We start from the raw sequence: 27,316 nt of genomic DNA on the forward strand, positions 1-27,316 counted from the left end.
ACTGTTTTGATCATCAAATAACTGCTTGAGCATTTTTCGACCACAAATGCTACAAAGTCACTGGACGCAGCCTCTGTTATGTTTCCAAAATGTGAATATCTCTTAGTCTTCAGTGACACTCAACTGAATATTTGGGGGTTCTGAACTGTTGGTTGCGCAAAAAAAATGACCTAAGAAGACATGACTTTGAACTGAGGCGGGCGTTTTCCACTATTTTCTGACATTCTTTGGACCAGACGATGAATCGATAATGAAAATAATTGTTGGTCTTACATAGATTCGATTCAAAGAAAGGTCAAGCGTGAGCCACAGATCAGTGGACGGTGCAGAAGGGAAGAGGCTTAGTGTTTGGCTATGACAGATGACATTTCAATTCATCATACAAACTGGCTCCTTTGAAGCTTGTGCACTCCCATCTACACTGGGGATGAAACCAGTGACTTTCCCTCGCGCTAGTTAGTGTGTCAAAGCCAACTGAACACCCGAAGGAGAGAGAGGAGCATGAAGAGAATCTGGTGCAGCCCAGGCTGACAGTGTCACTATGTGGGTGGATAAACATGTGGGCAGGATAGAACAAAAAGACATGCTAGATGTCTGCCTCACACTTCAAAATGGCTCTGGAGTTCAGAGTTATTAAATATTTCGATACGACTCCTTTCTGCTTCAGTATAGTTCAGATATGTTGAAGTAAGAGCGTTATTTATTCTTTGTATACATGCGACTCAAACTGTGCCTACAGCACAGAAGAGCAAAACGCACCAGATGGCATGGTGTTATTATTAAAAATGTTCTGAGTTGAGGAAAAGAAGAGAGGAGATTTCACTCATGACTTGATTTCGAACGGGGATTTTCTTGCCTTCGCTGCGCATTTAGATGCTATTTGGCTTCATGAATTATGCAGACTACAGCATAATATGCTAAATCAACTAGGCACGAGTCCCTAAAGTAAACATACTGTATTTACATATCCCAAACATTATACAATGGAAAATGAAGCCGGAAGGTTTTTAATGAAACAACGAAAGCCCTAAAGACAATCTATCGAGATTGAGTTGTTTCAGTGCATGAATTAGCTTGTGCCTGCTTTGGTGGTAATTCATCCTGTCAGTGCGTATTTGTAAACGCACTAGCTTAATGTAAAAATGTCAAACAAGGTTATGCGCGGTAATCGCATAGGCAAAGCGAGGCATGAAAAGTCACGAAATCAATCAAGGGCACATCTCCAGTGATGTGAAGATACTGCAATGATCAGATATGACAAATCATAGCTAAATGTCAGGATAACTATTAATTTCTTTTTGCCAGATTAGAAAGTTATTATCTGCCCCATTATCTATCCATTTAATTCACTATTCAAACAGACAAAAAGAATCACTGCCTAGACTTGCTATATTAGACACTCCTGCGGTGAAACCAGATGCTACGCTTAGAACTACACCCATATTATCTCTGAGGCCCAACACTAAAACAAACAGCTTTCCTTTTTGATATTTTAGTTCCATGTTTTTCGGCGGGATAGCAAATCAGTGCTCAATGCATTGATTATAATAAAGTATACTGCAGAAGTATCTGAGGAGGTAGTTGCCCTTTAACTCAGAGATCCTTGGCTACAGAACCCAGTTAAAGAGCTCTTTACAATTTGCCTTTAGTCCAGTCTGTGAATCGAACTGGAGCTTCATCCATCTCCATCCTCCTCTTTCAATGCAGCTGCCATGGGAGTAAATATTGAGCCCTGGTGCAGCTTTTCAATATTCAGGATCCATACCTCCACCTGCTCCTGCACCTCACTGCTAACTGGGCCTCTGCTCAGCTGCCTCTGGTCCCTCTCCGGACCACCGCCCCTGCTTCCCTCCATCCCTCCTGTCATGGGAGAGGAATGCTGAGAAAGATAAGACCACTTCAAAAGACACACACAGATGTAGAGTATGCATGTGCGCGCACACACAGAACAACATGAAAGAACATACTAGGTGCATCATCCACGTTTAAGAGAAGAGGGACACTATCTCATACGAGCATGTGGGCATGCATGCACAAACACAGAGAGACAAACAATGACACACATGCCAAGACAGACATGCACACACACTTAGTTAATACCCTGCCAAAAAACATGACTCAAGAGTTGATAACAAAACCAAACAGTAGCTTGGTGGTGCGCTATGAGGAAAAGCATTAAATTGAAACAATGGTAGAAAAGCAAGAAAACTTTAAATTGAACAGGATTGTGACTGAAGAAAACCTCCATGACAGCACGGGTACGTGCACAGGGTTGGACTGGCGCTCACACAGCCGGTGTGTTAGCCTCCCATAAAAAGGCGAGCATGCTTTCCCTCCAGCTGCCTAAAGTAGAAGCTGCCTCTGCCACTTCGAACTGTAAACGATCAAACTGAGCAGAAGTTACCACTGAGACGCAGTCAGAGCTGCGGCGACCCTGCACCACAACCTGAGCAGGCGTGTGGTTTTGATAAAGCCAGTTGGGTGCCAAGCAGCAGGAAGAAGGACTGGAACGGTAGAAACAGACCAGGTGTTTTTCTTTTTCCCTACTTTGAACATGCAGGTGATTTTCTGATGTGTTTAAATTGTGATTTGGAGGTCACTGTTGCAAAAGCAGGCAAGCTGTTTCCCAGATGAGCTGCCTCGCTCTCTTTTTTCCCCCCTTCTGTGGTGCATCTCTCCATCTCTATGCTAATGCCCTGTAATGATCTGAGGCACGTTGGGATGAAAGAAAAGGAGACAAACTTGTTTTCTGCACAGCTTTGTAGTGCTTTCTGTTGTTGTTGCTATAGTAACACAGGCCTGGAACTCAAATTGACACAACGATGCTTATTTGCATGGCAGGACAGGGTTATTTTTCTTTTTTATACGGGAAAGAAAGAGTGGGTGGAAAGCGTGGAAAGGCATCAGCTATATATGCTACACACAGACAACCATCATCAGCTGTTATCCAACTTATTCGTATGTATAAGAACACATAAAGTGCTATCAACAGATCTATGTTGCCTTTTAACAGTAGACTGTGTGGGTCAACACACACACAAAATGCACATCATAACACAGCGCACATACCACATAGTATCTGCTCACGGAAGGCATGTTGAACAGTTCTACTTGTTTAATTTCATCATCCATCCTCCCATCTTCACACACACATGCACGCACATACGCAAACACACACACACACACCCCTGTGTGCGATCTTGCTTTGACTTTGAAGTTCTCCTGGATCGCCTTTAAAGGCCGTCAGACAGCAGGCAGGTAACAGACATCAGTCTGCTTAGCGTGTGTGTGTGTGTGTGTGTGTGTGTGTGTGTGTGTGTGTGTGTGTGTGTGTGTGTGTGTGTGTGTGTGTGTGTGTGCGTGTGTGTGGAGCCTGAGTGCTTAATTAGCTAAGAGCCCAATGGGCCACTTGCTGTTTCTCAGTGTTTAACACTAAACGAGGGAATGACTGGCTCGTTACTGATACTAATAACTAGGATAATTTATGCACAAACGGATCTGTCTGCTGTGTTTAAGCTTGTCCTCTGTTGCCGGGCTGATAATGACAAGCACAAACAATAAGCAGGCAAACCATCAATGTCCCTTTGCGATCTTTACACTGCATACTAAACACCACAAAACTGCAAAATTTGTTTTCATGTCGTTTCATAGAGAAAACACAAAAGGGCTGCAATAATAACCACGTCCTACAGGTTAATGCAATTTCTAATTCACAAAAAGGATTTATCCTTGGTTTAGAGGCCATTAAAAAAAGTGTTTGGTTTAGACACAAAGTGCCTTGGGCCATTGACGAGGACCCAAGAAAGAAGCAAATACAGCCATGCTCAAACCCTCTTCCTAATCCACTGCCTCTGGGTTGCTCTTATATTGTGACAAACCTCTCAAAGGGGGGGTGATGGCACTGTGACTGGCCTTGGCTGTCTATAGCTGGAACTGGAGCTGATTTCGTTGAATGGGCGTTGTGTTTAATTGTGCAGAACGCATTCTATTTTTGCCAGGGAAACTGTAATCTGCTTGTGACAAAGTAATGTGGTCCAGTATGGGATTAATTACCCAGTGGAATGTCCTGACTGGCTGACTAGTTGGTTGGCTGACTGGCTGGAGTCTGGTGAAGTCTAGGATGTCTGCAGAGTGTTTAGGTCTGGAAGGAAGGGAGCGACATAGCAAAAGCATGAGAGTCGGAAGGCGAGGGAGCGATGGGGAAACAAATATAGCCCTCTGCATTTGGTGTAATTAATGCTAATAACTACCAGAAAGAGACAGGTTCAAAAGTTCGAAAACAGAGACAGAATTTACAAAATTATGCAGCATTACTCTGACTCATTTATTAATAATTCCAGTCTCTATATTTCTGTAATATTCCAACAGTGGCTTAAAAAGTATCATAAAGTAGACTCTTTTCACGGCAGACATGTTGACATATTATAGCAGAAGAAGTACAGAATGGCTGCATTGCATTCGTTCTGCTGTGAAACTGGGTTATAAATCATTAGCATATTTATTATAAAGTTGTTACGGTGAACGCGCTGTCAAACATCTCCCTATTTACACATCCACAAGACACAAATCAATATTGTTTTTCAGCTGGAGTCACGTTTCTGGCCACCCGATGAAGGCAAGTCTAAAATTCACTGTTTTGCTTTATCTCTGTTTTTTTGTACCCATCAGCTTCTGAGGGAACTATCTGGCTGTTCAGCTGCTAAATGCCCACCAGCTAGTCGCTACCCTTATCTGACGGCTGTAACACCAATCCAAAACAACGTGCTGAAAGGTGCTAAAAACATCTGTTGAAGGGAGGGGAGCTGTAGAGGTGGGTGATAATTATCTGAGGAGTTCATCGCTAAGAGCAATCGCTTTCATGTTACACGTCGTCATTTGACCAGTTGAATAAAAAATATTAATTAGCCCAGCTTTAACATGCTTAAGTGCATAAGATAACTACTAATTATAAAAAAACATTGCTACAGAAACTCATGAACTGAATTTGATGTCGTACATCTACAGTTGCAGTATTTCCCTCATACAGTTAGCAGTTTGATAGTGTAGAGGCTGTCTGATTTATGCAGTGGGATTAAGTTCGCTAGTTTTCTTCAAGACAACGCAAATGCCCATCACACATTAGGCTCTGATCCGTACAACTTCTCATCACAGTTTCCAGGCTCTCAACTCTAACCATACTACTCGCCGTTATAAAAAAAGATCAAGATCAAAGAGAGTGTGCAAGGGTTGGCTTGTTAAAGCCAAACTCCACCTTAAATCAGAATTCATACACACTGTTGGTATGATCAAAGACTCAAGTCTGGAGACATAAACAACTCTCTAATAAAGTTTGAAGCCACAAAGTCAGGGCTCAAATGTGTGATACTAATTATTGTAAAATAAATACTCCGCTAGCATTATGTTGGAAATTTCACAACCAAAGGGGGGCAACATCGGTACAAGCAGTAATAAAGAAGGAAATGAGTCCAAATACCTGTCAAGATTATGACTTGGTTTGTGTAATACACACACACACACACATGCGCGCGCACACAGTCCATTATATTACACAGTATCAGGAGGGTTTGTTGCTCCAGCTTGTATTTTATGTCAACTGCACACGTCTCCAAAAATAGACACACACCAATGCACATTTACTCACACTGGCTGACATGCTGATGGAGTGCCTTAGCCAATTATGTCAATCACTCGGCCAAGAGGGAAGGAGGAGGGCCACACATAGACACACAGATTTAAGAGCTCACGAATGGGATTATTGTATAACTGATAAAATGCACAGTGATGTGTATATGGGTGAACTTTTGTATTCAGACTTGTGTTCCACATTACGGTTTTTAGACACTATCTCTGTTAGAGAACTAAATACAACTGTTTTGCTTATTCACTGACATTGTACATTTAAGAAATGCTCACTGTGTATTACTGCAACAAGTAACACTTTGTACCTGAGTGCACCTTCAAGTTTGGTTATCTTCCTGTTCGCTTCTGTTCTCTCTCTCTCTGCCTCACTGTGGATAGCCAAAACCTGAGAGAGAGAGAGAGAGAGAGAGAGAGAGAGAGAGAGAGAGGTGTAAGTGAGTGCAACAGCAGACACCATCAAACATCACTCAACCAAACTCTCCTGCCTGTGACCTCGTGCATCTGGTCTCGTCTCTTCTCTCTATCACCCCATCAAAAGTACCATCTGAGCCTATTTGCCAGCGCAGAGGGCCTCTCGCTCTCGATCTATGGCAGCCATATGGGCCCTTCTTATGTCCAGGTACCGTTCTCTGGCCTCCTTCACGTGTTTCATTTACCACTCCTGACGAGTGGAAAGAGGAACCTTTCCAGGGGGAAAATGGAAAACGACTGACTCCTCTGTCTGTCACTTTGCCGAAGGAAGAAAACAAAGAAAAAACGATACAAGCGAATTTCAAAAACGGGATCAGAAAAACTTGAGGAAAATACAAAGAAATCAAAACCAAACTACTGAATTTCTTTTCGAGAGGCTTATTTTAAATTCCCCCTGACCCTGAATAAAGTGCAGAGAGGCCTGCTAAACTCTTGCAGGTGTATCAGCCAGAGGGGCCCCGTCTATGCCAGCCACTGGCACTTTGAAGATGACCCAGGTGAGGCAGGCAGGTCTTTAAAACCTGATTTTCATCTGACAAATCTGGCCTGGACGGGTCTGGCCCCAGCTCAGATCATTAACAGTGGTCTCCTCACTCTGTGGTTTATGGCTGCTCTATCGCTTTGAAGAGGGTCCCTCTAAAGTAAAGACATGAGTGAAGGGGCAATTAAGCGTAGGCCCGGTACAGTGACAGAGAAATGTCCCCTTTGAATGTCCTCTTTTGTAGCGTCATTTGCTTATATCTCCCATTCTCAACTTTCTTTGCTTGGTAACTCTTATGCTAAATTATAAATCCTCCTCTTTCTTCTCGGTCTGGTCCTCCATCTACCTGTTAATCATGGCTCTGATTTTACGAGACCAGACATCTAAAAGTAAGGGGAACCAAAAGGAACATGTGACTCCAGGCTTTGATCTCCAGTTGACCGTAATAACTTTGTCCAGGGCTGTTTTAATGCAACGACAGAAGCTGTGGAGCTCAGGGGATCAGTTTTCCTGAAGGAGCGTGTACACACTACCTTTTTCTCACAGTTGATCTGCAGTTCATCTTTTTCCTGCTGAAGCTTTACCCCTTGATCCTGAAAGGAAGCAGAGGTGATACTATGACACACCCCACAAAGACAGCCCATTGTAAGCATTTTCATACAGTGATAAGAAGAAAAGATGCATGCCCCTTCCACCACCCAAAACATACCCTGACTTGTTGGTGTCGCCGATGTTCACTTTCCAGGAGTTGCTGTTTGAGCTGTGCTACAGTTTTCTCAAAGTCCTCCATCACCTCAGATGTCTGGAAGCAAGAAACAAAGAGCAAATCAGTAAAAAACTGTTACTAAATTTGGTGCAATTTTGTATGTTGCATCAATTAAAAGCAAATTTAGGATGCTGATAGGAGGAGCCGTGGGGAACTATGGACCTTAGCAGCAGACAAAGCATGTTCCTGATGTAAGTGGCTCATGTCAGTCTCGTGTTTGGCCTGGAGCTTCTGTACAGTCTGCTCGTGCTGCTCACTCTGCTGCTCCTTCTCCTTCTGCAGAATCATATGTCTGTGGACAGTTAAGAGCACGACAGGACAGTTAGTACACACACTTGATGACGCAGTTATGAAGAGTATCCTCTTTTCCACATTTTCAAAATTTCTTCCTCCTTTTTCGCTCTCTGTTTCACACACCGTCTGTTGGCCTCCTGCAGTTCGGCGCTGATGGATGCAATGTGGATCTCCAGCTGGGCTTTCTCCTGTGTCACCTTCTGACGCAGCGCGTTGCCCTTCTCCACCTCCACCGACTGCTGTTTCACCCGCAGCTCCAGCTCACGCACCGTTTGCTCCTGACCCACAAGCACACACAGAAACAACTAAACCAAACAGCTTGAACCACTAATGGCACCAGCCTGAGAGAAAGTCATGGGTCAGAGGACAGCATGCTCCCACAGTGAAGTCAGACACAGAAATCTGGTTGCTAATATGGAAGAATGTGGCTAACAATGCAGCTCACCACCTCCTTGATTCTGTAACTTGTAAATTACAGGTATTTAGTGCTTAAGTTATATTTTGTACTTAGGATCAAGTCTAAAGCTAGGGTTGGACTTAAAATAGACTGTTTTGCAATGGTATTCTCCGAAGATGTATGAGTCATCAAGAGCAAAAACATCCTCGCTATACACTCTGTAGCAAAGGTCAAACCATCAGAAACCCTTTCAATACGACGCAGAGAAAGATCTTACCAAGTGAAAACATTTCTGTCTGTTTTGTTCATCCCCTCTGCAAAAGCTCAACTGCAGTTTCTGAAGTCAGCTGTTGTGCCTTTGAAAAGTTTCTAGAGCTGTAAAACCCCAAGGTACTATTTCACCTTGTTGCCCTGATTCTGACATTTGGATCAACTCATGGCGACGTGGCAATACAGGGTCATTTTCCTGGCTGTATGTTCATAACCTGCCTCCAAATGTGAACACATGGAACAGCATTATTGAAGTCACAGCTGCTTAAATAGGTGCAGATTCTGACCACATGTGGGGATGTGGGGCAATGTTTCGATCAGCGGGTCCCTGTTTTCTTTGCATCTCATGCTCTTTCTTGCTTTGAGGATGCAGACACAGCGAGGTGCGGACCAGCGTCAGCTTCATCGCAAGCAGTCAGTCAACATTAAAACACGTCTCATAACTCTTCTCCTGCACACCACGCTTTATTCACCAACAGAAAAACACAGTGTACTGGAGGGGAGTTGGATGGACATGTACTTGGATGTATAATACATTTCTGGTGGAAGATCAGTCATGCAAATGTAGGACATTTATTGTGTAGTATGGTAGATCTGTGAAGCTTTTAATGTGCAGGAACAGTTGAGGCTGAAATGAGATTACTCCAGTCCACGCCAAGAACGTTATTATTGAGTGATTGTTGTTATTGAGTTATTTCGATGGCAAATGTCAATAGCTCAATCTGGATTCTGATTTTTAATAAAGACAATGATCAAAGTCGAGTTGATGCAGACAGCTTCTTCCGGCACCAATTGATGAAAAGAAATGTCCCCCTCTCTGCATATGGTCCCCCAGCACGTTCATGTGTGCACGGGTGTGTGTCAAGCTTGTGACAGCGTGGAATGCAGTGTGGGCAGGCTGATAAAGGCGATGACGGGGCGCTGATTAAAGATGGAGCATGCTAGTCCATCTAGACGATGACAGAGGCTGGCGATGACAGGAGTTGGAATGATGGCAGGGGAGGGAGTGGTGTGTTTGAACAGAGTACGAGAGCAGCGCCCAGCGAGGCTGGTGAGAGAGATTTTTGTCTTTGTGTTAGCAGTGTCGGGTGCTAAGAAAAGGAACAAGGGGCTTGTGTTGTGCTGGGACGCGTGCTGACACTTAGCTCTCTGGCAGGAGATGAGAAGGAGCCCCTCTCCACGCTGAGGCCGGACTGGGCACACCTGGACACACTCAGACAGAGTAAATTACGTCCTCTAATTAGGTGTTTTAGATGGAGAATTACAAGGTGTGAAGTGCAGACTACATAAGCTACATTATGAGCTCCTCTCCCCATCAGAGATTGAAAAGCGATAGAGTCTTTGAAGATGGAAAAAACATGTAATTCCTTTAAAAAAAAAGTCATACAGAGTGATGGATCATCTTTTACAGTTTTTGTATCAGAACTAAAGCCAGCAACTGGAAGACAGCCTGCATCGCTCATCTCCTGAGGCTTGTCAGTGTGTGTGTGTGTATGCATGCATGTTGTGTTTCCAACTCTGGTGTTGGAGGACGAGCAGCTAGTGGAGGGTAAAGTTTGACAGAAGACATAAGAAGGGAAGACAGATTAGACTGTGGACTTATGGAACAGGTGTCAAAGAAACACTCCTCAAGTTTGTTTAACAATGTTTTACTGAGTGCATAGTAATATGGGGCACCTGTGGCTCAGGAGGTAGAGTGGGTCATCTGTTCATTAAAAGGCTGCTGGTTGGATGCCCAGCTCCTCCAATGTCCAAATGTCCTTGGGCAAGAGACACACATTGCTCCCAATGGCTGTACAATCAGTGTGTGAGTGTGTGTGTGTGACTGGATGAATGTAACATGTGGTGCAAAAGCGCTTTGAGTGGTTGCAATGTAAATGCAGTCCTCTCACCACATGGTTTTCTACACAATTATGTCTTAATGTAAGATGCTTGACTTGAAGTAATTTCAGTGCTCAGGCATTAAAATATAAAGAAAGAAATCTGGAGCTAATTTCACAGCTATGTTGCACACACTCCTAAAAAGAAAAGATAACAAAATAATAGCTGGTAGCAATAAAGGGATATTAGTTCATCTCTAACCACTAGACAATATTAAGCTTATCTCTATTATCAGGCCTTTAGGTTATGGACATGCATGTACTGCAGTCAAGAGTCTGGCTGGTGCAATACCTAGGCAGATACCGGCTTGTCTTTATTTTCAAACACCCACTCAGTCACTCTATCTGCTCTGCCCTGTGCATAGATAACGTCCAAAAATAACAACATCTGACATATCTGGAAGCCCCCTGTGAGATCTTTGATCTGCCTTGGATAGAAATCCAACCAGGCTGCGATGGGCAGATGAACATTCTTCATTTCACTGTTATTAAACCAGATCCAGTGCATTGTATTTGAATGAACATGAATCATCAATCTGAGTTTGTCTTGGCTCGCATACTTTTCATGTGAACTGAGTGAACTTTTCACATCGTGTCCAGGGTTTGAACTTTGATTAAGGAGCTAGTTCACCCAGTCATAGTAAGCAGAGGGGGAGTGGTGGCCTGAACAGATACATATTATCATTTACCAAACCAAATACATACTCAAAGCTGCTGAGGCTCCAAGCTACTGGGTCAAAGGAGGAGAACTGAATATTCTACGAGCACAAAATGTCTGCATATTGAATAAGCTCAGGTCTTCTGACTGATATCTTGAAGTTTGAAAGACAGACCTTTTCACAATAAAAGAACACATGACAACAGTGTTTCTAAGAGATTAAGCTTAGAGACAGCAACTGCGCCACAAGGGTGCTGAAATAACTCACCTGAGATTAAGTCCACTTTGAACATCCTACACAAGGCGCGTGCAGGTCGTGCATGCAGGTCAGCCCAAACTCACAGCAGGGGAGCAGCTAATTAACAGTGACAGAGAGCTCTTTTCATTCTCTGGGGCCTTGTCTGTCCTTAATTATTAAAAGAGGGGCCTCACCATCGGCCCTGCACTGTCCAGTGTTTGATGCTTCTTAAATGTGGGCCTGCTGACAGATTAAGGCCAGCAGCAGTATGTGTGTATACGACAGCCCATGAATACTGATACTGATAACAATACTATTTATGAGGGAGCGCATTCGCCTGGCCTCTGGTGTTGATGGTCTCCACTAATGAAATGTGCACGATCCCACTTAAAAGCAGAGTCCTTTCATGATATCAAAGAAACTTGCTTTGGGAGGTGCGCGTATGCATGTGCGCTCGCACATCTCAGAGCACGAACACTGCCATGCGTAAGATTTAATACACACTTAGATCAAAGGCCATTACACAGATGATACAAGAGGCACTCTCACCCAGAGGTTACAGGATGTCTCCCTTCATTTGAGCCATGGAGCTGCGTAGGTCACTGTTTTATAATTAGAGGTATGACAGATGTATACACTTTCCTTAGAGATAAACAAGGCAAGAGTTTCATGCAAAATTACACCCATCTTGTCACCTAGAATCCTGTTTGTTCCAGTGAAAGTCTGGTGTTGGGTAGGGAACATAATCTGCCCACATGAAGTGTCTGAACACTTGAATCTCCTGCTGCAGTTTAACATGAATCTCCTAAACAGCAGCAAGCGAATCCTCTGTCTGATGCTGCACTCAGGCTCACTCCCTCTGGTATAAAATGATGATCACAGACAGATGGAATAAACATGAGTATACCAATCCAAGTCTAGGTCTGGGCAAAGTTAAAATATCTTCAATCTGTTACAGCTCCATGCCGTTTCGAGTCAACCACATGCTGTACAATGGCTGTAAATAATACAACGTGCTGACAAAACTGAAGTTTCCCTCAGCTTGATCAATATCTAAATCCTAGACACACACACATACACACCAACACTTGCTCCTGTACTCACAGTTGCCTGTGACCGAGCATTATACTCAGCCTCCATCTTGGCCAGCCTGAGGTTGGTGTCATCCAGCAGCTCCTGGATGTTTTCAGTGTGCTTCTTCTGCAGTTCAAACTTCTCCTGCTCCATCTCTGTCACAGCAGCGTGTAACTGGAAGAGCACAGAATAACTTCATATCAGTCACATGTCTGTCTCCACGACTGTCTGCATGACTACTTTGCTTTATTTCTCTTGTAAGCATTTTATAATTTCTCGGTCTTTAGGCTCATAATGTCTGGCTTGATCGAGGGTACTACAGCCCTGATGCCAGAAGTAACATTTAAATAGCTAAGTATTTTTCTGTTATTATTTCATCGGAGAAAAAATGTTTGCCTGCATCAAGTGACCCAGAAGAGATGACTGGAAATCTCATTAGGATCTTATTGGGCCTCAACAGCTCTGTAAGTGAGAGCTATCAGGAGCGAAAACACAATTTACCCAGGGCAGAGAGCATTCATTTTTCATCACTAAAAAACCCACTCTAACTTAAGCACAGCATGAAAGAATAAAGATTTTTATAGCAGTATCGCAGAGGCTGCCTGCTTGCAGCGGAGTCTGCGAGTCTCACGCTATCAAACGGTCTTCCTCTGGCTCAGGGCTGCTTTCAGGGGGTTGGGCTGCGGAATATCCAAGCCCTTCAACTTTCCCTCATACCTTCTTCTCCCACTCGTTTTTCAGGGAGTCTGTGCTCTGATCCAACATCTTCTTCAGCTCAGCGATCTGCTTGTCTTTGCTCTCGCAGATGACCTGGGATTCCCGCACCACGCTTTGAACTGTGGGAGAGCACACACACACACGCACACACAAACACACAAAGAGCAGTCAGGCCCTGCCTCAGGGTATATACACAGATAGATGGACACACACTCACACATACACACACACACACACACACGCTCATTGATGCGCTGTCAGTAAGTCAATGTCAATAAAGATATTGCCTCTATCAGCTGGCCAGTAGTGCTCCTCTCAGCCAAGTTTATATGTTTCTCATGCAAAGCTTTTAGAGTCGGGCGAAAGAATAGAGAAGAGTGAGAGAGAAACAGGGAAGAGGAAATTAAGCATGAGGAAAAAGGCACACATTATGCGATTAAAATTTAAGATTGAGCAGTACAGCTGGAGAACATCACTTCACACCAATTCAGTCTCTTGTGGAATTGTATCTTTTTGGGCTTTTTACGCTGAGTGTTCAGAGACACTAGTATAAACATCCTCCCAGTTAACTCTGCAATCCTGTGACCTCTCACCTTTCTTCTCCAGCTTACGGATCATCTCCTCCGATTCCTTCTGCTTGGCCCGGTACGTGCTCTTCATCTCCTCAATCTCACCATTCTTTCGGTCCAGAATCTATGCGGGGAGAGGGAGGGGTTGTTTTTAAACCAAAAAGCTTAACGTGCCAAGAAACACAGTGATGCACGGACAAGGCAGGGAGGAAAAAGTCTGCTCGCAAGTAATCATAAATGTAAACAATGCACAACGTAAAGAGAGTTTGTCTTTGCAAATGTTTTCATGAAGAATGAAATACATGAAGCACACGCATTCAGACTCGAGGATACACAAAATGTGTTCATGTGAAAAATAGCCACTAACAGAACAACTTACAACAACTAAATCTAATGTTTTCTGATGATATGAAAGGTTTATTTACATTAATAATGTTTGTGAACGCTGCAACAAAAAAGCCCTCGACAAAAAAAAAAGGTTTTCATCATTAGATACGGTTATTTAAAGGAACACTGAACGTTTTGTATACTTCATCCACTGTGTGACCTGACAAGACTTCTTCTTCCACACGTCTATGTAATCCTAAAGAGACTATGGACTAACTGGGTGAAATGGCATCTGAGTGAACCACCTGTGCCGAGGTGTGATGGGGTAACTGCATCTGCTTGTTGCTGCCATCTGTGAGCAATTAGTTAAATTAGGCTACGGAGAGTTGGAGCTCCGGTATAAAAGGACAGTGTAGCACTCTCTATGTGGAGGTAGAAGGCACATGGGCTCAACTGCATATATATGTGTGTATATATGTGTGTGTACATTACATAGTTGGTCTACTGCACATTTTCTAACAGGTTCTTCCCAACAAGTTTCTATGGTGATTCTGAAGTCAGCTTAATATCGCCTTACTCTCACACTTTGAATGTTAATCTAAAGCTCTTTTTCAGCATAATTGAAAATCCATCCATTTTCTATACCGACTATCCCTTTCGGGGTTGCGGGGGGGGCTGAAGCCTATCCCAGCTGTCAACGGGCGAGAGGCGGGGTACACCCTGGACCAGTCGCCAGTCGATTGCAGGGCAACATATAGAGACAGACAACCATTCACGCTCACACTCACACCTAAGGACAATTTAGAGTCACCAATTAACCTAATGAGCAGGAAGCCGGAGAGAACCCACGCATGCAAACTTCACACAGAAAGGCCCCGCCCGACCCGGGGATCGAACCGGCGACGCACGCACACTACCTGCTTACTCATCAGATTGACAAACAGAACAAAACACCAAACAACAGATGATGCTCTCATGTTCAGGCCGAAATGGCAGAAAGCATAGAGCTTATTTTTACGTCAAGAACTGTCCCAAAGCCTGGAAGACTTTTTCTGTTTCGAGCGTTTTGTTCTATCCAAGTGCACTTAGTTGCCAGATCTGTCGTCCTCCAGGTGAATGGGATGGGAGAGATGAAAGGAGAATGGGGAGGCTGGAGCAAAGTTCACAGAACATTTAGGGAGACCCAATTTTTTTCCATTTCGCCACCCCAGAGAGATTGTTGTCTTTTTAGGGATTCACCACGCAAGGCAATGACACAGTGTCAGGTCCAGAGAGAGTGCACTGGACGGTGGGAAATGACAGCTTTTAGGGTACCCATTTTAGGCTTTTATAAAACATCCTAATGCAGGGGGAATCCAGCCTGGCTGTCCGTGACTTTAACCAAAATGATCAGAATGGAGTAACTGGAGAGCAAAACGCACCTTCAAAATCTGGAGTTTACCATGTGTATACTTTCTGTACATTGAGAGGAACAGAATGTTTTGTTGAATTTCACAACAAAAACACAAATGTATTTTAGTCCCAATGGCATTTCAAGCAAAACACCATTACTAATGGCCTTGTGTGTTTTTCTGGTGTGCGCGGTGGTCTGCAGTTCATCTCCAATCACTTACAGGTTAAGAGAAAACACATAAAGATGTGCTTCACCTGAGGTTATTAAATATTTCACAACTACACACAGTACCGATCCACAATCATTAGCATACAACACTCAGGCCTGTTCTGTCATTACCCTCTCCATTTCAAGCAGGGGGACAATGACCAGTAGCCTTTCAGCAGCCTATACATTATTCATGAGGAGACTAATTAAAACCAAACCTAGTTTGCCTTCTTCCCATCAGGCTTGTCAGAGAGCACCCCTGAATCACTCCACCCTTGAAGCCATTAGAGGGAATACTGAGTAAAATTCTGAGGAAATTAAATTGGACATAACTCGCAATCTGTACGTAATTAAAGAGAGGGAGAGAGCGCTAGCTGTCATCCTGTCTCTTGTCAAACACAAAGAAGCAATGGGCATCTTAAAGTGGAGAGAAAATTGGAGTGTTTTCTCCGTTTTTATTAAAAGCTTCTGTGGCAGCAAAGGAAAGTCATACTGAGGACGTGACAGATCCCAGGTGCTTGATCTGCAGCCTAACTGATGGGCACCTAGTGTGAAATGAACCAGCTTTACTGCTATTTTCACCAGCTGACAAAGAGCTTTGAAGAGCTGATTATTTGCAGGATGGGCCGATGAAAAGAGGAGAGACTCGGCTGCTTTCCTTTTCATTAGCCACTAAATGGAATCAAGAGTCAATGATGAGCACCGTAATGCAGGTTAGCAAGTTTCCATGAGCATTCACGTTAACAGAGCTGCCTGTCCAGCTGCCCCAGAAGAAACTATCGAGTCATTTGAAACTCTTTTCATGTGTTATTTTACAATATAAGCTGAAAGTATGAGGATCCTGCAAACAATTTTCAGTTGAATATCAGATATTGGGTTTTATACACTTGAAATCATGGTTTCCTGATGAGATATAGCGACAGTAAATGAGTAATAATTTCATGCTAATCGCAAAGATAGAAAAGTAGTAGACAACCAGAATGGGATTCAGCCATGGTCAGACTAGGCCCTTCCCTTGCAGACTCCAGAAGAAAATTGTTTGCGAGGACACAGTCAAACTACGGCCTGTGCATGCACTAAAGACTACACAGCACTATAGGACCATGGTTCTGCTTCATACAGTATCTGTGGCAGGCTCACTGAATGATTATAAGACTAGATCTGCTGGGTTTTCTAGGCATGTACAAGCATTTGTGTAAGAGATGATTCCTTGGAGGTAAAAGACTATTAAAAAAATAACAACTTAAAGCTTAATTTCCAACTTTCCCAAAAGCAAACAGCTGGATTTATTGTGATATGACATGCGGTGCTACAGTTTAGTGCTGTGTTGGGAAAGCACTATGATTAGAAATCCTGAAATTAGTGACATCAATATGCCTATTGTCAAACTGACGCCAGAAATTTGTTTATACTGGCAAAATTTCCATCCACAAAGGCAGCTGCTGCTGGCAGAGTATTCAGTAATTCAGTTTAGATTCTTACTTTCTCAACATCTGCATCGTGTCTCTGCTGCATCTTCAGTTTCTCCTCCTGGTGCTTGGCCTCCAGAACTTTGATCTTCATCTCAGCCTGGAAACACATAGAAAACCAAATATCATCTATGTAACACTATGGACTTCTGGAGCTATTTCAACTGTCAAGTTACTCATTTTTTATTTCCTTATATGAAATGAATGCAAACATCTGCTTGATGGATGAAACATTATTTATTACCAGGCAACACGGGCAACAAATTATGTTCTAGGATGTTAAACATTGAGATGCCTTAGGAAAGAAAACATCACCATATAGAGTCACAGGATATAAGAGGGAACATAAATCTGGATGAACACACGCGCAGCTGATGATGAAATAAACCACATTAACATTTAAAAACACTCATCCATGCACAGAGCTTCCAAAACCAGCGTGAAGCTGAGATGTACTCGACTGAGCGTGTGTACGTGTTTGGTTAAAATCGTCAGTCTATAGTAAGCACAACAAAGTGAAAGCCTGCGTGTTTGTAGCAGCTGGTTATGAAGAGAGTGGCTGTGTTCATTTGAACAGAGCATTTAGAGGAGATCAAAAGTTCAGCGCTGTGGCTCATGCACATTAACACATCTCTTACAGCCAGAGGGGTACCTCGTTTTAATGAAATAAAACCCTAATGACCTATTCATCACCTACTCTAATGGACTAAGAAAAATGAAATCCATGTTTTTTTTAATCTTCTGTGGCCTTTGTATACAAAAAGAGCTGCTCGTCGTTCGTCATTTCTGGAAAATAATTATCTCTGGTAAGGCGATATTATTCAAAAATACGGCTTGGTCTTTGAAAGGCGTTCCCTTTGCATGATTGCATTTGTCTGCAGAGACAATAATACGAAATGACAGATTTTTTTAATATTGCATCAAGTAATTGATTAGTTGAAGGAATTCTCTAAGAGTGAGCGAAGAACAGCCATAGCAGTCGTGTGAGGCTGCAATGCTCATTAAACATTTTTTTGGTGCTGAGAAAAGGGAGAGACAACTTCTTTATTCTCAGAGCCTTACCCGTGATGGGGCAAAAACAAGTAAACGTTTGCCTAATGTGTTGTCATGTAAAATAAAAGGGGTAAGCATGAAAGTCTTTATGGTGTTCTATGAGGAACTGTAGGATATCAGTCATTGGCTGTAATAATAAGAGCATAAACTTCATAATTATGCACTTTAAAGCACCTTTAAACGCACTTTGCAATCATTTTGCAATCAAGACGTTTCTGCTCACAAACATGCAACAGGTGAGAATACACAGAGCACCTATGACAGACAGATGACTGGCCATTTGCTTTGATGCCACTACTCATGTTTAGTCACTGTCTGCTCTGGTGGGTTAATCAACCCTAGAGCAGGGTGACAATGCTCTTCCTTTGAAAGTGCGCTTGTGTGTGTGTGTGAACATGTCAGTGATTAACAACATCCCGAGGCTAGCGCCTGTTTGTTTTAGTCATCAAAACAATTAAGTAGAAAATTCCCACAACATTACTTGGCACATTCAAACCACATTAGACCTTCCCTTGGTATAAATCAAAGGGCTGAATAGAAATATGACTCAATTACAGTATGGTTTGACTGTATAAATATTGACAAAATACAATACAGACATCATCAGTGTACTGGATGTTAGAGGAAAATATGTATGCATACTTTGGGATTGAAATGAATCTACAAAAGCCAAAGAGCTTAGATTTTGTTAAGATATCAGCACTCTGAGCACCATTAAAAATAAAAGTCCAACTAAGATACACAAATTAGCCTTGTAGATATCCAGATATCTCCCCTCATTACTGCACTTCAGCTACATTTATACGCTGTATCCTTGACAAAGCTTGACAAAGTACTCTTTCTTCTGGGTCTTTTTTCTTGATTTACCACTATTTCTTGTGCAATTGAAGGGACCACAGGAGACCTGTCAGAGAAGAAAGGAAAGAGTGAAAGAAAGAGAGAAAGAGAGAAGGAGAGAGACGGCGGTGATTGAAAAGCAGAAGAGTAAGTGGAGACCTGATTCTGCCGGCACAAAAAAAAAAAAAAAAAAAAAAAAAAAAAAGCACATGTGGGGGTGTCACTTTCTCATCCTCTCTTCAAATGCTCTTTGGAGAAAGTTTGTCAAACTAGATCAGGGGCATTTGAAACTTGTTTATAAAGGCGTCAGTGAAGGAAGGAGGAGGAGGAATGTCGTACACCTAAGGCGTCTGAGATGCCTTCAATCAGCCCGACCGGGTGGTACAGCTTTTTTCCCCTCTTCTCTTCTTCAGAGTTGTAGCAAGCGCTGTAAGATGCCATGTTTTTTGACACTTCGCTCTTGAAAGGATGAGAGGGAAGAAGTGGTGTGGGGAGGGGGTATGAGAGAGGGAATGCGAGGAGAAGACGGAAACAGTTGCTTTTTCTGCTCTCAAAACCGGCGCGGGGTCAGGACCTTTTTCCTCAAGGGGATGTGTTCACAAATCGTCTGCTAACTGTTTGGGCTCCACAAAGCAAGGTTGCATTTGTGCATCTCCGTCATCTTGCCTGAGACGTACAATGTCCTGGTGTGTCTTTCATCCTCAGTAAACACAGATGCTCCACAATAGTCGGTATGCAGCGTTCTGCTATCTACTGAGGAGCAGCTAGATACCGTTTCCACATTCTGACAAGAAGTAAATTTACTGCAGTCTGTCCAGATAGTAAGGCCGGATAAAAACTTTGGCTAAAATTGTTTCTATCTTTGCTATGTGAAAAAAAAATGACTCATGGTTGTAAAGGAGGGGAGTTTCAAACACAGAATAAGTAAAGAGATTACTTGAAATGGCTAATATGAATACATCAAGTAGACAAGAATCAAGGACAGAGGACAGAAATGCTTGAAATAGTGACTTTATCATGATGGACCTCCGTTGGTCCCTTGTGTCTCCCAGCCTGAGGCACCATCTTCAAAGCCAAGTGACGAAACTAGGCCCATTTAAACTACTAAGCCTCACTAGCTTGCTCTTTTTTAGCCTTGAAAAGCGTTCAGATAAGACAAGCTATGGCCCTCTAAATCACAGGCTAAGAACTCAAGCTCCATCCCAGAAGATCCTTAGATTTGAGAGACTGCATCATTATGGCAATGGAAAGCCAAGGGGCCTGATCCCCAGTCAGGGGCTTGCGACCATTAGAGTGTGACTGCTTGACAAACATTCATCTACTATGCTGTGCCTGCTGCCAACAATCTTTCAGGTCAGGTACCAAGGGGTTAGTGTGAAGACAGCATGCACACACACACACAAACACAAACTTTTAAAGAAAGATGGGGTGCTTTCATCAGCCTGTCACTATCTCCCTCTGTGATCACATGACTCCGGCCTGTGGCTAAGCCTGACTCATCAGTCGCGATTTAATTGAATTTCCAAAGGAAGACACAGCCCTCATAAAGCTGAGCACTGCTAGGGTGTTGCTGAAAGATTAGCAGGACTTTGCTGCTCCTGCAAGACATTTTCCATAACTCACCCATAAGCAAGCACACAGTCTAAGCTATGTGACTCAAAGCAATGTCAGCTTGTGGTGAAGTTTCTCAGCTGCCACTCATTGTTCCATAGGAAAAGAGCAGTCAGCATTCTTATCAATGCAGTCAGTAGCTTAGCTGGAGGATGAGCTTGGTGTGAAAGCTGAGATGTTCGTTAAGCTGTCGCCAGCTTAATGGCATGTGGCGTGTGTGACTCTTTAAACCTGGGTAAATTTTCAACTAGGCTTTGGTGATTTAAGGGAAGTGATGTCACTGTGATTTCCTAGACTGGGCCTCGACAGACACGCAATAGCAGGGTTGGACAAGGCTTCCATGGTTCTGCAGGTTCGCTTCCATGGGAAAACTGAGTGTGTATGTATGTGTGTGTGTGATCACAGCTGCATCCTGTGGGGTTTAGAGTTCCTAAAATCCACAGAACACTCTTAATTGCTTATGGTGACTAAAGACACATGATCTGTGGGGGCATCTTATATGATAAGAAGTAAAAGAAAATGGGGCTTTACAATAGCATGCCATGAACAACAGGCCTATCTTGATTTCCCCTCATAGAGAGTATAATCAAGAGGGAATTCCAACAACCTTACAATGGGAATCAGCAATATATTCTGTGTAGCAGGGCAGAAAAACATGACCTTGACCTAAAGCCTCCTGTTAAACAGTATAAACAAGACTCTACCACCATGCTAATAGTTTTGAGAGGCTGTTTTCAACAAGAAAAAAAGCAACTGGTAGAGCACAACAAAAATTATAGATTAGGCTACAGTGGGCAAACAGCATTGAGAAGAACCCACAGAGAAAAAATTATGTTCTGCACCATTTCCTCTCATGTCCCAATGTGTCCTTCCCCAAGTTTCGCTGTGACTTTCCTGAACTGGTTCCCATATTGAGAGCATTCTGGCCTCAGTGGAAATGACAGGCCGGTTCAGTTTCCCACAGCTTCCCTCCTGAACATTTATGCTCCTATTCAAGGCCACCTTCACACAGACTGAACCTGAGTCTGAGAGGTATTACTACTCACATACATTAACTACAGCCTCACAAAAGACCATAGAGTTGAATCAACAACCCTCTGACGCAACGTTAGCATAAAGTCATCATTATAAGCTTCACACAATAAGATTTATTGCAGAGTATTAAACTGGATTGCATTACTGTAGAGTGTACTGCTGTACCTAATAAACTGGTAACTCTGTGTATATCAAAGTAAAGTTGGTGCGGGGGTTAAATATGGTCTTCTGAGAGGTGATAAATTTATATTCCCACCACACACAGCTGTATGTAGCCAGTCGGCTAGTCTGAGGCAGGATCAAACAGCATGGGACGTTGCTTTAATGTTTTCGTATTGGTGTTGCTACATTCAATATCAGCCCACAGGTAGACCGACCGACTGCCTGGACGTGCATGGTGGGAGTGTGTGTGTCCACGCATGTGAATCCTCTTTCGGCAGTTATAAACAGGTCTTTATTGTGACGGGTCAATAAGCCAGACCATTGTTGTCCATCATGTCTCTGTGTTTTCTAACTCTCCCCTTTTCTGCCCTTTCTCCCTCCATTCTCTGCCCTCTCCCGGTGAAGCTGATCTAACTGACTGGAGCGCTTTCCCCCGAGCAGACATGAAACGCCACGGCTATTACAGCCAAGTCATGCTCAGTTTTATATTTAACAGTGCGGGTAAAGGCGGATGGTGGGGGGAATGAGTGGTGGGGAGTGAGGGGTGGGGAGGGGCAGAAGGGACTTCAAAGCATGCTTTCAGAATGGGGATTTTCAGCTTAAATCCACATAAGGAAAAAACTGTCATCACTGGGAGCCAGCATTATTTTTGTCTAAGAGGAACGCTCGCCTTGGCCATTTCAACAATACAAACTACGCACGAAGATGTATGTACATGGCTGTGGGGGCGTATAATGCCATAAAGCAGCCAAGGGAGCTTTAACCCCTGTATGTGTTTAACACTTGCTTCTATACAAATACTGGCCGTACTGAATAGTGAGTAGCAAGGATTTGGGCTTACTGGAATGGATATACTGTAAAGAGAAGTCTCTTAAATATCATGTGCTGCCTTTGGACACACAAAGCGCTGACACCAGACTTATGATATTAATCACACATAGAAGCTCTCAGGTACCGTTGGGGTTTGCTTACTGTGGTGCATACCTCCTTGCTCTGCACAAGCTGTGGGACCTGATCGTCGGCCAAGGTGCTGTTCCTCCCAAAGCTCGACTTGAAATTCTACAGATGTAAAGAGGAGAGAGTTTATGCGATGAGGTCACTGCGGAGTTCAAAGACAGCACTTTTGTCTATGTAGCAATAAATAATCCACAAGTGACCCCTTGACAACTCACCGGAGACAAGGGAAAGGGCTTCTCTCGCAAATACCTGGGGTTTTCAATCTGAAAGAGTAGAGAGAAAAACTTTAGACCTCTACTTCTTTTCTTCCTCTCCTAACAAAGCCTTACCGCTACCAGAATCTAACCTCTGCCCTCGATTTGTCATAAACAATGCGGGCAGCACATCAAAAGCCTGGTTCTATGGCTGGAGTCTCTTCCGTCAACTCTTGTCTGTTTAGAGAGACAGAATGCGTCGGGCTACTTCAAGGCATTGTGTGTGTGGCCAGCTCTGTTTCCGCTCACAACCCCTCTCTCTGCTGTCCCGGCACAGTCCTTTTGTCAACACTCAGGACCACTAATCTGTAAGCTATCCCCTGTTCCGTTTACAGTCAGATGGAGACAAATGTGTATGGATCCTTCAAAAACACTGACACAGCATGCTCTTTGATCATAATATGAAATGCAAGAGACAGAAACAAAGAGTGAGTGGATAAACCACCTGAACGTAAAAGGGTCACAGTCCAAGTGACTCTGCAGCATTACATCAATAGAGCTCACTAACTGTGACAGAAACTGTTGACAACCTGCTATTTTCCTTCCACTATCTGACGTTAGTTTATGACCCCATTATTTTCTTGTGAGCTCGCACTATCAGACAGTGTTTCTCTCTCTTGCACTGAGGCTGTCTGTAGGGGTTGCCAACTAGCGGCAAGATCACGGCCGTTCAAAGCAGCAGAGCTGACTTTGGAGATGACAGCAATGACGCCCAGTAAACAGTTCTGTTGCTAATCTCTTCAACATGGGGATGAAGGAGGAGAACAAGGAGGAAGAGTTGTCGGAGGAGGGTGGTGTGGGTGGTGTGGAAAAAAAAAAAAGTAAAGGAAAAAAAAGAAAAAAGATTTAATGTTGCGAGGTGACACAACCCACATGAAGCTAACCCAGAATGAATGGAAGATCAGAGAACAGGACCTGAAAGAACCTCAGAGCTTGGGACTGAAATAGTTAGAGCTACTGTACAAGGATAAAGTCGCAATCTGTTGCTTCAGGGCGAGCCAGTGACAGGTGAAACAGATGAAAGTAGCTGAAGTGTGCGTGATGCAGGTGAAAACAGGTCAGACGTTTTGTTAGCTGACATACTGTAAGCCCTCAACAAAAGGAGACATCCGGCTTGAGCACAATCAGGCTTACTGTAGACTGTAATACATGCACACACAGAAAGACACGTGCCCATGAACAGACCACTCAGTGTAGCCAGTGCAGAGCAGCATCAATGGTGCATGCCATGATGTGTGATGAATTGCTGCTTAAATTTGGCACCGCCTAAAAAGAAAAACAAATCCATGTTTACTGAGTGAATCAATCAATATCCTTCTAAACTAGTGCCTGGGCTGAAAACAAGAATGGGATTTCTTTTTATACCCACAGACAGCCAGTCATCAGATTTGATTGAGCACGGCCCACAGGGCAAGGAAGACATGTAGACTAAATGCTGTGGTGTAATGTTGGCACAGCGCGATACTAAACTTGGACTCGGTGCACATGTATGCCTGTGCGCACTCTTTTTCAGCCTGCCCACACGCACGCTCCTGTGTACACGTTTGTCCAGCCTCACAGCTGGCATGGCGTCCTGTGTCATTGGAACCTGACGTGGATGGATGGATGGACGGACGCAAGAGAGGAACAACACTCCACATCACAAGGCCTGGCTCTCAAGCCAAACAAACACACGGTGATTGATGGCTTCCTCGTTTCAGACTAGCGTTGAGCAAGCCGTCAGCACACCCACCAAACCACAGACAATGGACAGCCAAGTGGGAGGGATTACCATTGAATTCTGTGTTGTATGAAAAAATAGGCCAAGATTTTACGCAATTTTCTCTAGTTTGCATGCTTTTGTTTTCTTCACAGGCAGGTCAACGTATGCTGCCCCCAAATCTAGTGCAACTCTCAACTCCCATTAGAGATAAAACTCTGCTCCAGCACACAAGCGACAGACTAACTGAAAGATTAAACAGATGGCGGTCCAGCTGACTCAGGTTTTGTGTCTCTTAAAGAAACTCCTATCTGAGTCTGAAGCAATCTGCTGTCTACTGTCCAGTATGGCCACCATGCTGACTACACCAAGTTTATTACATTAGAGGTGAAATGGACAAACCGATATGGACTGCTTTAGAACATCTAAAGCATAGCTGAAGATGTTCCAGATAAGAGCGGCACTCAGCTGTGCTGAAATTTCGTAGGAGCCGGGCGCTTTGAAGCAGTGCATCTATAAAACTTCTGTAAACTTGAAGGGGGTTTGTGTGTGTGCTTGTGTGTGAAGCAACATCTGTTGATTTGAAAGATGCAGGCTTGGGGGAGCGTTGCCAAGCAATGCCTCTTATCAGCGTCTCAACACAGAGCAGTGCAGAGCGGAGCAGTGCACGGCTTCACGTCTGCTGATAGATGCCTCAGATTACCCTGAAACTGAGAGAGGGAGAAAGTCAGAGAAAGATAGAGGACAGACAGAGGGAGAAAGTGCCACAGAGAGCAAAAGATAGGAAGGTAGAAACAGTGAGAGGAAGAAGAAAAAAACAGAATGAGAGGGGCTGTTCTGTAGAAAACGTCACTGTGTTTGTAATGAGCGAGAAAGGAGAGAGGCGACAAGCAAACCAAAAAGAAAAAGAGAGACTCGGGGTCATGCAGGTGAGGAGATAGGGAATAAATAAGGGAATAAAAGACATGAGGGCAGAGTGCTTATCAACCCTGGCCTGGTGCACTCCAGACAGAGAAGATAAGAGAGGTGCACACATCTTCAAATGCTCAGTTTACACAACCCTTCTCCCACTCCTCACCCTACCCTCACGTCCTACAATAGCACTGAGCTGCCTAAAGGAAGTGGTTTTGAAGAGGACATGGGTGAAAGGGTTTTTATACCCTTTGTTCAGCAGCATGGCTAACTCAGCATCACTGCAATACTGATTTTGATCTACTCATGAGCTCCGGAAGTCAAAATCACTGTCACTGTGGATGAGCTGCAGCATGTTGACAGCTACATGTAACCAAGAAGCTCAAGGCATGCCCCTGGACTCACCCCCAGGTTCCAGCTGTTGAGACGAGCCTCCAGGTCACTGTCATCGTGAGACATATCTGCCTTCAGCCCCCCATGCACCTGAGGAACAAAAAACGGGGTTGAAAGAGTGTGTAAACAGCAGAGAGAAAATGGAAATTAAGGAGGACTTGTGTTATAAATTAGAGGAGGGAATTTAAATGATTTCTCTGATTGGCAGTTTGGCCTGAGGACGCAAACAGCAGACAGTGATGGAGGTTTTCATTTTGACACAATATAATTCCTCCCTTGGCAACAACAAAAGGGTTCTTTAAAAGCTTACAGACATACAGTACACCCACATGTGTTCTCCTCCCCTACTGACGGCACTCTACTCCCTCGTTATCTCCATCTCTCCACCCTTTGCTCCCTCACTCTCCTCCCTCTCACATACAGCACTCCAGATGTTTGGCAGTTCCACATCATTTCCGTCACACAGTAAATTCCACAAGAGGGGCACATACAGCTACACTGCCTGTCATTCTTGTTTCTGTTACAATGGGCCTCCGGATTTGTTTTATACAGTATGATTCAAATGCTTCCAGGGGCTCTGTTGATACAAGATCAGTTTACTCAAGTCGAGGTCGGGCAGCGAGGTTGATATAGGGGGAAATATCTAATAAAGCTGAGAGAATGATCGGAAAAGGAGAAGTGTTGTTAAATTTGATTAGGATCTGGTGGAGTGTGGACCTTGGGTGTACCTCAGCGGAACTGCACTGACAGAGAAATGGCTGAATGGAATAGCTCAGGATTAAATGCCCCGTCTGATTAAATAGGCATTATGGTCCCAGAGCCTCACCCTCGAACAAACAGAGCGAACGTTTCATTTCAATATCTAGGAATGCTGAGTATGCGGGTCACTGGCTGTTCAAAGCAGCGCGTCACAGACTCTGTATCGCACCAGGAATTCAGTGCATTGTGTTTGACACAGATAAGTATGAATGGCCTCAAATGGTTTTGGCCACAGATGTTCGAGCAGTTGTGCCAATGAATTGCACATTTGCTTGCACCGTGAACACGTTGGGTGAATTCACGATGGCTTGTTGATGACAGCACATTAAAGGTCCTCAAAACTCATAAATATCAATGTTTCTCAGTCAGCTTCTTACGATGAGCAATGTGGTCCTATAGCACTTGAACACAGCTTTGGCTATTTTACATAATGGATTCTGTTTCAAAGCAAAAACTTGAAACAGATTTTTGTAGTCATTAATATTTAATATTATCTAAAAAGTTGAGTTGTATTAATGAGGACTTACACATTTCCCCTTGAGAACATACCTAAACAACTAACCAAAACCAATTCAATCTAATATACAGCATATTCCTTCGATAAATTCTACCGTCATGAAGGTTATAATGTTCAGTTTTAATTCAAAATGTTTTAAAGAGCTGTTGTTTAAGGCTGTCGTTTCTGGTGCTATTGCATTGTGTTGTGTTGACCTTGGAAGAATCTTCAATATTTTTTCCACCGCACTTATTTTTAGCAAAAATTAATCAACAAACAGTTTCAACAAAAACTGAA

At 43.5% G+C, this 27,316-nt stretch overlaps 1 protein-coding gene across 1 annotated transcript in view; it reads right to left on the reverse strand.

Annotated features, from left to right (window-relative positions):
• cep112 (centrosomal protein 112) overlaps positions 1 to 27,316 on the reverse strand; it is a 94,018-nt gene that overhangs the window by 58,773 nt on the left and 7,929 nt on the right. Inside the window, exons 6-17 of the mRNA XM_070980948.1 lie at positions 25,777 to 25,854; positions 22,722 to 22,769; positions 22,534 to 22,608; positions 16,865 to 16,951; positions 13,480 to 13,579; positions 12,887 to 13,005; positions 12,200 to 12,343; positions 7,776 to 7,930; positions 7,521 to 7,650; positions 7,302 to 7,394; positions 7,126 to 7,185; positions 5,946 to 6,025 (exon numbers count right to left, since the gene is read on the reverse strand). Of these exons, the coding sequence (XP_070837049.1) occupies positions 5,946 to 6,025; positions 7,126 to 7,185; positions 7,302 to 7,394; positions 7,521 to 7,650; positions 7,776 to 7,930; positions 12,200 to 12,343; positions 12,887 to 13,005; positions 13,480 to 13,579; positions 16,865 to 16,951; positions 22,534 to 22,608; positions 22,722 to 22,769; positions 25,777 to 25,854 (1,169 nt within the window). The remainder of the gene's footprint in view (positions 1 to 5,945; positions 6,026 to 7,125; positions 7,186 to 7,301; positions 7,395 to 7,520; positions 7,651 to 7,775; positions 7,931 to 12,199; positions 12,344 to 12,886; positions 13,006 to 13,479; positions 13,580 to 16,864; positions 16,952 to 22,533; positions 22,609 to 22,721; positions 22,770 to 25,776; positions 25,855 to 27,316) is intronic.

This window comes from Chaetodon trifascialis, chromosome 15 (genome assembly GCF_039877785.1).
Source record: "Chaetodon trifascialis isolate fChaTrf1 chromosome 15, fChaTrf1.hap1, whole genome shotgun sequence".
NCBI lineage: Eukaryota > Metazoa > Chordata > Actinopteri > Chaetodontiformes > Chaetodontidae > Chaetodon > Chaetodon trifascialis.